The 12993-nt window shown below is 31.8% G+C and overlaps 1 protein-coding gene across 1 annotated transcript in view; it reads left to right on the forward strand.

Moving 5' to 3' along the window:
* Positions 1-429: 429 nt before the first annotated feature.
* Positions 430-12993, forward strand: part of LOC108913108 (sodium- and chloride-dependent glycine transporter 1-like) — a 34818-nt gene continuing 22254 nt past the window's right edge. The window contains exon 1 of the mRNA XM_023455906.1: positions 430-454. Within this exon, the coding sequence (XP_023311674.1) occupies positions 446-454 (9 nt within the window). The 5' untranslated portion in view covers positions 430-445. The remainder of the gene's footprint in view (positions 455-12993) is intronic.

Consider the following 12993-nt stretch of genomic DNA (forward strand, 5'->3'; position numbering starts at 1 on the left):
CCACTAGTAGTTGTGACGTAGCATGTTCGGTGTTACGTTACGGGGTATTTGACACAAATGGATACCCGCCTTTACGCGTGTTAAATTTGTTACACGTACAATTTTCCGTCTCCTCTAGCTGTAATGTAACATGTTCGGTGTTACGTTACGGGGCATTTTACACAAATTGATACCAGCCTTTTTACAGTTCCCATAAATTATGCTGCCTGATACAGGCAAACTTTATACGCCAAATGTCTGCTTCAGTATATTTTTATAATCTCGTATTATAGTCCCTTTATCCTATATAATCATTTAAGGCAAATTACAAAGAACTGTATAGATATTTCATATCGATACGATATTAAGAAGTCCTATCACTTTTATCTCTAATCTAAATATGGGCAATAAAGCAAAATGAGTTTTTTGTACGAAAATTTTAGTGTAACGGTGTCTCATCTTTGGGATGGGAACGGTAAGTTTTTGTCTTGTTCATAAGATCGCGAATTGCAAAGAAATGCATATAACTGCATAGATATCAATTAGTTTTAATTACCATGTCGAATTAAATATTTACAAGTCTAAACAGATAGTTTAGCATACATTTTTTCCAAATTTTTGTGTACCACGAAAAAATGCAAGGATAAAATTATACGTGATTTTTTTAATGTCTACATTGCAGATATACTAAATTACATTGTCATTGAGATATAATATAGACGAATTTGCTAAAATAAATCATGAAAAAATCAATAGAATCATAAAATCACGCCATCAAATTCATTCCTTTTTTTAAATTTCATCATATTGTTACACTATTTTTAGAATAATTCATAATGAAATTGTAAATTAGATGTGAATATTTCTACTGAAACAAACTGGAAATTAAATTAAATTATTAAGTTTGAATAACGTCGATATCCATGGATAGTTAAAATTTTAATATATTAATGACGGATGCTACTCACAAATTATCATAAATATCTTATACAAACGTATACGGAAATGGTTAACTTTCAAGATACAGGGTGTTCGGAGTTGAAAAAACAATTGAGGAAAAACCGTATAAATAATATTCTTATTTCATTTATAGATAACGTGAGTTTTTACTTTATTGTAAAGGTATTAACCTAACTCAATTAAAATAAAAAAACTAAAAGTTCTTAACAAATGAAGACAATATAATCTATATAATAACAAAAATCTAAATATTAAAAAGTTATCTAATTTTACAACAAAATTCCTAATTGCTGATATTGCGGGTGATAACGACTATATGCGCCAAAATAGTATGGAATTACACCAACAATAGCTAATAAACAGCCAGTAACTAATAATTTTCTAAAATGAAAGAAAAAATTTAGATTTAATTGGCCTGTTTTAAAAGCAAGAGTAGCGTATTCCTTAGCAATCGGCGTAATGTGCATCTTGGAAACATTAGTCCAGCTGGTAATTGAGAGTTGACTATTGATATTTTTCATAGTAGTTTCGTAGTATGGTTTAATTTTCGTATTATTATCGTAATACCAAAAGCCCGTAATTAGTAAACTTGTTGAACATTTAGTACCTATAGCTACGGTCCATATTTTTAATAGAGGTCATTGATTCAGACACTGCCAGTATGTTATCGTAGAAGAGTTTTTATTATAATAATGTATGTGATAATTCATGATATGAGAAACATTACCCTAATGACATATTATTTTAGTCATATGTGCCATGCATTAGGCATAGAACCATTAAATCTTGTAATTTTAAGAAAGCGATATATCAAATTGTATTGAAGCTTAATGGTTCGTCAGAATTAGAAGAATTTATTTATTATATATTTTTAAAATTGGATATTATATATTTTTAAAATTGGATATTATATGAACACATATTTTTTTATTTGTTGTTGACTAACATTGAATCAGATCAGTTTAAATATAATTTAGGATTAGTGTCTTCGAATTTTCGAATGGATGGTTCGATTAAATTTTCTTTTCTCTATACTAGATGATGTATACATCGTTATACTGATTCTGTTTCAATTTCATGGCCTACTGTGTTAAAAAAAAACTTGAGGGAAAAACTGGAAAATTCATCTAAGTATTTTTAGAAGAAAAGATGATAGCATATTTGAATTATACATGTGTCTAATTGCTGTTGTTTAATGTGTCTATTTTCCTTATTAGTTTGTCCACATGTCTATTATTTTATTTATTTATTTATTTGATACACCATTCTATAGAAAATATCCAATTACTGAATGGGTGGGAACACAATATGTGATATAAAAAAAAGAAAGATGACAATAACAATTGCTAAAACAATTCGAAGACAAAAAAAAACTATAAATAAATTTAAAAGTGATAAAACTTAATAAACTATTTTACATTAAATAAAATACAGTAGTATAAAACAGTAATATGCTTTAGTAAAATACAATAAACATTATACGTATACACAAGCTAAAATGAAAAATGCCCATAATAAAAATAAAATGAATAACAAAACAAACAAAAGCCAATTAAAATAGGTTCGTTATTGACTTTATGGTACAAGAAAAAATGTCAATATTATGTTGGAGGCTGTCGCATTTTTCACACATGACATAAATTGGTGATGACAATAATAAATTAGTATTAGGCATTGCGAGGTACATCATATTCGAGTAGCGTAGATTGGCGCGAGGCACGTGGAAGTTAAAACGATCCAAAATTTGACGACAATCATACACATAATTAATGATTTTATACAAAAAAACAACATAATGCATATCTCGACGTGTCTCTAAGGACTTACAGTTAAACATGTCCAAAAGAATATTGTGGGAAAATCCAATGTTGGGATATATTCCTTGAGTTCTGAAGTGCATATATTTTAAGAATTTTCTTTGAATGTTATTTTTATAGACTGCATACTGAGGATACCAAACTATTGGAGCATATTCCAAGCGAGATCTTACATAACAATTATATAAATTTACTAATGTAGAAGGATCAGCAAAATCTCTACAATATCTGATCACAAACCCAAGGCTTCTGTAAGATGATGAAGAGACATTGCGTATGTGTTCATGAAAAGATAATTTTTGATCAAAAGTTACTCCCACATCTTTTATATAATTGGGACGAGTAAGAGAGTGTTGTTTTTATTGGTTTGTACTAACACGATCCAAACTCCAAATTCCAAACTCTAACCTAAAACATGACGAACTATAGGTTTTATATATGAAGTTTATTCAGAAAAGAACCGAACCTTATTTTTTTAAATTTTATTGTTAATTTTATACATTATTGGTCCTTGTCGCCTTCAAAGTATTAAGTAGTAATTTATATTGATGGCATCAATAGTCTGCAAGCGGCGTCATTTCAGCAATGATTTTAATTTCGGAAATTAGAAAAAATCGCAAGGAGCCATGTCTGGCGAGTAAGGAGGACAGTTATATAATTTTTGGCACAAAAGTGACTAATTAACAAAGCTGTGTGTGGGCGCATTGTCATGGTGCCACAACTCTTGTACCTTTTTGCGGAATTTTTCACGTAAACGTTGTAAAACGCCTTGATAGTACACATGGTTCACTGTTTCACCTTAAGGCAAGAATTCAAAATGCACAATTCCATTAAAGTCGAAAAGAAAAAAACAGTGAGACTGGCGTGCTTTCTTGGTATGTAGAGATCCTTTGCTAATCCATTGTGATGATGTCGTAGCCGTAAACCCAGTTTATGATCTTTTGACTGAATGTTTCATCGTCATTGGATTGTTCAAGGGGATGGCGGTAAATGCACACACTGTTTTTTTTTCTGCTGTGTGATCATCAAGCGAGGAACAAATTTTAAAATTCTAACTTCTGCAATTTATCTGACAGTCTCCAGAGTCATCAGGTGAAGTTGAAGGCCTTCCTGGTCAAGGATCTTCTTTTACTGATTGACGACCAATTTTAAATCGTGAAAACCATTAATAACATTGTGTATGACCCAGACCACCATCTCCGTAAGCTTGTTTCAAAAGTTGAAACGTTTTACGTTGCATCGTTGTTCCAAAAAATCGCATAAGTATTTCAAAAATCGTCAATAACACTTAAACATGTTGCACTCAAATAACATTATCACGAAAACTAAATGAGATATCAACAATCCAAGAACATGTGGTTACAGAGGAGGTTATGCGCAACGCAATGCTGCCAACCGCATATTACTAAATATGTCCGTAAGCGCGTAATTCAAAAAGTTTGGTTAATTTCTGAACAGAGCTCGTAGACTCAAATTTTCGGATTCTCAATTAGGGATACATACAGTTTTATTAAGCTTTTAGTTTTTCTTTTAAAAACATGTATAATACCATGAAATATGGATGAAGACAGAAATTACAAATAATCAACGAGATCTAACGTTGAATACTCTATGCAAAAAAAGTTGGAAATTGTCTCCTCATTCGTAAATACGGAGGTGGTGATGTTCAAAGTGAAAGACACCGTATAATGGCTGAAGGAATATTAATTCCCCGGCATTTGCTGAGCATGTTTATTTAATCAGGTATATGGGACATTACCCAATTTTTTAGAATTTAAAATTGTAAAATAGTAGTGGAAATACTTAACGAACCTCTCGGTTTAGGACTGAATGGGTTAGCAGGTAGTGGTTATTAATTATTTACGTAGGGTTTTTGGTTATTTTGAGGTGAATTGGGGATGCTGATTGAAAGATAGTCATGCTTCCATTTACGGAATATTAAAAAGGTTGCAATTAGGGCTATTGAAAATTCGTAAACATATTTACTATTTTTATTTAATTGGGTATTCCTGGCACAGAAAAGAAAAATATGTTTAATTAAATAACTTATTTTGTAAATTTTATTTTGCCTGACAAGGCAAGAAAGTTCAACTGGACAAATTTGACATGGGTAAAAAAAAAAGAGCACACTTGATGTTGAATGAAATGCAGGCAGGGTAGATAACTCAGCCCAACAAAGGAAGTTCTGGACAAGAAACATGAGTCCGAATCCGCAGGCCAAGAACCGATTTACCAGGCCATTTTTTAGTAAAACGCTAAAACTTTCCCAAAATAGGGTGAAATAGTAAGGATAAGGTAAAGCTTTATAATAAAAAGCAACAATTTGTAAATACTTTGAGAAAACATTTTAAAATAATATTTTGAGCATTGGAAAGAAATATATGCAAATTAAATCCACACCCACCCCAACGAGGGGCTAATTCCACTCGTAAGATCAAATAACAAATGCTAGTGCAAAAAAATGCAAATCAGCAGTCTTGTCTGAATTTTGTTACTGCGGGTATTTGGGGTTTCTGACTACGAACCTGAAGTCCGAATCCAAAAATTCCTGAATCTTTTATTCAGGAATTTTCGGATTCAATATGGCGGATGTAAAAATCGGAATAGCATACAAAATTTTAAGATTATGGCTGAAAAATTCTACTCGGCGGTTTTCAAAGTCGCCAGTCACGAATATAATAGGAAATTCTTAAATTCAAAATGAGATACCCATTTAAAAGATATAGAAGAAATGTATTTTTGACGGCACATTTACCACCCTGTAACTTTTTTACTAAGAGTCTTCGAAGACATTTGCACAAACGTTTTGTTTACAGTCACGTTTTTATATTCCGTTTCAGTTTGCTACCGATGTTAGAAACGTACTAAAATTTTTACTTTACCTTTCCATTGACATACCCAACATTTGAAGACTTCACGAGAGTGTATGCGTTTCTGTATTATGGGACCTATGCAAGTTTGCAAAGATATAACAGTCAGTAAAATAACGAAAATATATATGGGATAGATATGTATATAATCATTCCTTATTTAAAAAACACGGGACATATTACAGTCAATGACTATTGTTCGAGGCTTTGAAATACATATTTTTATACTTATTGTAAATTAAAGTATCAATAAGTTGAGGATTGCAACATTTTTTCTTAAAAAATATATTATCTATACAGCTTTGTGACACTTTAACGTACGTGTAATCTTATTTTGTATTTATTACAACTCATTGTTTATTAATATCGAAATTAAGAACTTAATTTATATTACTAAGAGTGGGTACTTTTGGTAATGGTTAAAGCTGATTAAATAATTGTTGCATTATATTATAATAAAAAAAAACAAATATAATGTAATCGTAATATAATAGGTACATAGTATTACATTTTCATTCCAATTGCCAGATTAGTAAACTAATTTTAAGATTATCAAGAGGCTGGCCCTAATTGTATTAAAAAGTTACTAATATTTTTATTTCTTTGAGGTAGGTACATGTCTAAAAATATCTTAAAGTTCTCAAGCAACTTAAAAATACAATTATTAATTAATTAATGAATCAATTAATTAACATGATTATTATAACTAAAACTACAGAGGCCCTACTGATTGCTATGTATTTTGATGTGCTGAACTCAAATCTGAAGTCGGAATTGCTCAGTCACCCACCAATTTTGAGAAAATCACCCCTAACCGTTTTTTCAAGTGTAGCCCCCTTCCGCACAAGCCTTTGGCTTTTGGATTTGGGGGTTGTCTCATTTCTGTGGTGTGTTTTATGTGTTTAAAAAAAAAAACTGTGTAAATTCCTATATATGAGATGCTGATGGGGTGTAATCGTGGAAAACGATTAGGGATGATTAGGAAACTATATCCTTATGCATTTTGAGGAGCTAAATTCAGTTCCGTAGTCAAATTATTCCATCGACCCCAAGCTTTCATAAAACCACCCCAAAGTTGTTAAAAATAAAACTAATTTCATTAATACCCTTTTACCGATCGCGTTAAAATTTGGCATTATTATGGCGTATTATTTCTTGTCTTTTGTTAAATCGATATACTGGGTGATAGTTTTCTCCGTTTACCTCTCCCTTTTAGCGGTCAAAACTTTTACAGTGGTCGTATTTTTTTAAAACGAACAGCAACATTGAAAAGGTCGTTTTATTTAAAAAAAAATATCTTGAGAAAATCGCCTTCAGAAAGCTATTCTTGAATTCGGTCAATGAAAAAAAGTACGGTACAATTTTAGGGGTGAGTTATCGCCAATGAGCACCTTGTAGTGCTTCAATTAACTTTAAATCATAATCAAAGACCAGTAATAAACCTAAATCATGTACTAAATTTGGTTCTTCTGCGGTAAAGTGTTGCAGACATTAATTTTTTTTTCGAAATTTAGGGCCCCACTTTGGGGCGCAACTTTGTATATAGGTAAGTTTGGTTAAATTACAATATTTTGGACACCCCTACTTGCACCTGCACTGTGTTGGTTCTTATGAGGGACACCCTGTATATTATTAATAAATTAAACATGATATATGTTTACCGGATATTGCTGGTATAATTCAATGCTAGTTGGGGCATGTAGACCATAGTAATTGTTTCCAGCAATATCAGCTTTAGAAATATTGTCTGTAAGATTACATATCTAGACAAATTTTGAACTTATTTGAATTAGCCTAATAGCTGTTAATAGTTTCTTGTTACAGCTTTTTTAAACTGATTATTCATTTAATGCTTAAATACATTTTTGATGTATACAACGAGCAATATCATAAGCTAAATCAGTATACAGGGTGGTCAGGATATCTGTGAATACTCAAGGGGTAGGGTATTAGGGGTTTAATATTTTTCCCAGACTATCCGATGGTGATCTTGAACTTGACCTGGACCATGACCTTCAAGGCCATATCAAGGTCACGAGAATTTTTTTAAATAGGACCCCAATTTTGACCCCGGAAATGGAAAGAGCGGAAAATTTTATGTTCGGATATGACCTAGAAATGACCATGAAGGACAAGATCAAGGTCAAATATCAAATAATAATGGAAGGTCATTGTTGATCAATAGTGATCACCGGTAACATACGTTCTCGGTTAGTCAATAGTGGGCACCGATGGCAACATACGGCCACGGTCGCTTATTAGAGGTCACTAAAGGCAACAGTTGGTCATTAATGGTCATCAAAGGTAAAAGGCAGATCAACAGTAGTCATCGAGGGTGGTCAATAGTAGTCATCGAGAGTAACAGAATAACCAACTTGACCTTGAAACGACTTGAGGATAAGGAATTTGAAGTCAAGGCGGAGGTCAATTCCAAGGTCACCGGTTTAGTGCCCATCGAGAATCCTAGAACTATTGTGGAGAACAATTTTCCTGGCGGGTTATTCTGCCATTCCGGTACTATTGGGCCACTTTGGAACTTTTGATATTTGACTTTGATATTGCTTCATGGTCATCTCAAGGTCATATCAGAACGTAAAATTTTCCGCTCTCTCCATTTCCGGGGTCAAAATTATAGGATTCCATTAAAAAAAATCGTGACCTTGATATGACCTTGAAGGTCATGGTCCAGGTCAAATTCAAGAGCCAGGCTAAAAACTTAAACCCCTAGTGCTTTATTTTTACCCTACCCCTTGAATATTCCCAGATATCCTGCCATTCCGGTACTTTTGGCCCATCTTGTATAGATACTTTTATAGCTTAATTAATAACAATCGATTGTAATTAATATTACTACTATAAAGTGCGGCTATATAGATGTACCATCATATTAAAATTTTATTGGATATGAAAACGTTTTATTTTAATACCTACTGGCCAATTATCTGCTGAAAAAACTGGCGAGTGATATAAAATTAAATTTACTGAAAACTTGACAAACGTTGATTTATGGAGAAGTGTTTCCAGGAAATAATTGAATTATAGTATACAGTATAACTCTGCAATGGTAAATTGGGATTTTACATTACGGAAGTGCGAGTCAGCTTCGTACCAAGTTTTGTGATTAATTGTTCGATATTTGAAGAAAAGTTGAAATTGAAATATATATTTACAGAAAGATTTTTCGGATTATGAAATGTGTAAATGTAATTCAGAGCTTTGGAGATTGTTCGCTAAAATTGAATGTTACACTACAGGCTGTAACAAAAGTAAAGTTACAAATTTCGCCAGCAGAACACTTAAAATTAGTAGGTGTACTTCATATAAAATTTTTGCCTAAAGTACTTCCTTGGCGATATACAGGGTGTTGAAGTCGAAGAAATAAATAACATTTTCTTCAATATCTTTCTAATTTCGTGAAATTTCGTATCCGGTTTCTTTTTTGGAAGAGAAATTCGAATTTATAGACGATTTCGTTGTAGCTTCTAGAGGGCGCCACAAGCCACCATTAGGACGCATGTAAACTGCCAAAAATTTTTTTGTGCCATGGTATATTTCACTTTGGGCTGGAAAAATGTTTTCCTCCAACTTTTCTGCTTAAAAAAGGTATATCTTGCTAATATCTTGAAGCCGTTTTAAACATGCTATTATAAAATTAATTAGACCTACAAGATCCCTTCCGTCTATCTACATTTTTCTCAAAAATATAGTTTAAATAACACAGATAATACAGAAAAAATAAGTAAATTAGCCAAATTACCCTATTTGTTTTAAATTGTTAGTAAGTAACAAAACAATAGTAGCACTTTCCTTTTTTTATAAAAGAAACTAGGTACACTTAGGAGAATATCAATAAAAATGTTAAAGTACAGAAATAACTAGATATTTGTTCAATAAACAAGAGTGACGAGTTTTACCTTCTTACTAGGGCAAAATTAGAACCTCATCCAAAAGTTATTTAAATTTTATCATCAGAAACTGTAGCAAAGAATACCTCTATTTTTATTCAGTTGCAAGTGTGTTAATATAATAACATAATCACAACTATCCAACTCAAATTGGTTCTATAGTCCAATAACATTTATAGAACTGATTTCCTTATCTACAATTTTTAACGTAATGGGCTGGTAACATATAATGGGCTGCGAAGTCCCGTAAAGTGCCCCATCAGTGAAAAATAGTATATGTTGTTCATTTTCTAATATTACCTTAATTCCATCTAGTATCAAGTTTAAAATGATTATGGCGTTTTACTTCATTTCAATTTACTTCATTAAGGTATCTAATATTTTGATTTCATTTAGATTAGAGCCTCTTGAGTGTAATTTCTCTCAAATACATTACTGATAAAAATACGGAAACATTTTATGAACATTAAGATATATTAGATATTCAACTGTTTTTACATAAAAGAAATAAAAGTAAATTATACTGCAAGTATCAGTAATATACAAAAGTAACGCAGGATTTGAACTGTGCGCCATTTTCATTTCGAAGAGTTGGCAGCATTGTGCAGGGTGATATGTTGTAGTAAACAGGTTGCGGTTAGACAAAATGGAGAGCTATATGATGGATGAGCGAGAGAAGATTGTGAAAATTCATTACCAGTACAGAGAGTGTGTAGCTGAGATTGTGCGCAAATTACACCCATAACTCTGAAAAGATTAGTTTCCAAATTTGACCAAACATGTTCGGTTGCAAACAACAAAAAACAGGCCGGCTTCGTACTGGCCGCTCAGCCGAAAATATTGCTCCGGTGAATGATAGTGTGGCGTAAATTTCCGTAACTTCAGCGGACCATCGGTCACTGCCGAATTTGGGGCAGAGATAATCCTTGAGTCATTAAAAACTACCACTTTATGCCCAAAGAGTGACAGTATGGTGTGGATTTTACGCTGGTTGGGTAATTCGCCTATCCTTTTTTGAAAATGAGGCTGGAAACGCAGTGACTGTCAATAGAGATGCTATTGAACTTTTTGTGGCCTCATTTGGATGACATGGATTTGGATGACATGTGGTTCGAGCACGATAGTGCTACCTGCCATACGGCAATTCAATGGCAATGTGTACACGTAAAAACTTTGCCAACTTTTAAATAATCAAATATTTTTTCCTCAAATGAAATCTTACGTTTTTGTCGGGACAGCTTTTACATTCACATTTTCATTTGCATTCATGTGGGCAAGAAGTACGTGCATCTTTACTACAGAACTCATGAAGAAGATATAAATCATTTGATTTATCTATTCTATGCAAAATGGTTCTGCTACTGTCAGCTAAAACGTTCTCGCTTTTACCTTATTAACTAGAAAAATTATTTTTAAGATGCATTTTAGTAAAATCCATAGTTATACAGGGTGATTTAAAAATGAAACCTCGTATTCTTTGGTGAATTTTAAGGGGAGTCTTTCCTATAAAGTTTTTATCTAGGACGCTTCGTTAAAAAGATAAAGGGTGTTAAACCTCAAAAAATATATTCAATTTTTTTAAATAATTTAAAAACAAGTAAGTGAAATAATTTGAAATTGGGCACATGTACTTATGGAAAAATTGTCCAAAATCTGAGGGCTTTTCCTAAAATTTACATGTTCCAGTGGCGGAGATATAGGGCATCGGTGGCATATTTTTCTAAATAAAACAGTACGCCACTACTTTACGGCCACAACCATGCTATTTTCGGATTCGTCTTTCAATTTTCTATAAATTACTACTCTTTTATGTTTTTCGAAGAAAGCCTGATTTTCAAGTAAAACTTGAAAAACCAACAGTTTTACTTAAGTAAATGATATAACATGACTAATCATTTGGTTATTTATTCGAATAAAGAAATTAATAACACTAGTCATCATTTTATTGATTTTATTTGAGTAAATGCTCAAAAATACCTCCATTTCTACGAAATCAGACGCGAAATCTTTTTAGTAACGAAAATGTAATGTGTTCGAAATTTATTGTTGCATGAATCTTATGAAAAGCATTATTTATTCTTTCTTATTATATATTCTTACTCAGAATGCCAATGTTGCTATCGCAGTCTACTATGTAATTTTAAACCGCATTTTATTCGAATATCGAAGTATGTTTTCAGTTCGTTTTTTAAGTTTTACTCGAAAATCAGGCTTTTTTTTAAAAACATGAGAGAGTCGTAATTTATAGAAAATTGAAAGACGAATCCGAAAATATCATGGTTGTAACGGTAAAGTAGTGGTATACTATTTTATTTAGAAAAATATGCCACTGATACCCTATATCTCCGCCACTGGAGCATGTAAATTTTAGGAAATTTTGGACATTGTTTACATAAATACATGTGCCAAATTTCAAATTATTTCACTTACTAGTTTTTAAATTTTAAAAATATTTTTTGAAGTTTAACAAACTGTATCTTTTTAATGAAGCGTCCTAGATAAAAACTTTGTAGGAAAGATTCCCCTTAAAATTCACCAAAGAATACAAGGTTTCATTTTTGGCCACTGTTTGTGAATCAACCTGTATATGAACTAATTAATAATGACTTATTCTTCTTAATATGATAAATGTAAAGTAACTTTGACATACTGGTGACTGTAATTTAAATCTGAAAAAGTATTTTTACGTCGAATATTAACTACACAGTATTTGTTACTCTTTGTCTTCTTACTTTAATTTTCCACGTTAATGAAGCAAATATCGTCTTCTTTGTTCGGGTTAGTTAAATTAATAAATATACAGGGCTGGAAAATCACATGGTCCATCTGCCTTTACATGAGAGCGACAAAGTAAAGTAAAGAAATCCGTGCGATAGACAAGGATGGCTATAGTAAAAACATTTCATAATCAAAATAGTCACCGCCCGTTTCGGGTTAGAAGTGGGAGTGACTATTCAGATTATGAAACGTCTTCAATGTAACCATCATTGTCTATCGCATGGATTTCTATGACTTACTTTATCGCTCTCACGTAACGGCCGATGTACCATGGGGACTTTCCGAACCAGTATAGGGATATATTTTATCATGTTTATATTTATGATTATATAATTATTGTCATACAACTGTAATAATATATAGAATGTCCGGTTAAAACAATAAATAATGTGAAAACATTATTATCGTTGTTTACAAGATATATGAACTCTAAGTCTAGACAGTTATTTATCAGTACGTTCTCTTAACATGCGTCAAAAATACTGATAAGTATCAAAATAGCATTCCATTTGCAACACATATTTTCACTGAAGGGAATTCTGTCAGAACTGAAAATATCTAACCATTTTTAAAAGCATAATTTAAATTTATTAAACAAAAATAACTGCATAGAAAAACTTTATTTGAAATAATTTTATTTAGAATATATTTAAAAAAATTGACATAGTGTAATATACAGGGTGT

Source organism: Anoplophora glabripennis, unplaced genomic scaffold, assembly GCF_000390285.2.
Source record: "Anoplophora glabripennis isolate ALB-LARVAE unplaced genomic scaffold, Agla_2.0 scaffold1007, whole genome shotgun sequence".
In the NCBI taxonomy this organism is placed as follows: domain Eukaryota; kingdom Metazoa; phylum Arthropoda; class Insecta; order Coleoptera; family Cerambycidae; genus Anoplophora; species Anoplophora glabripennis.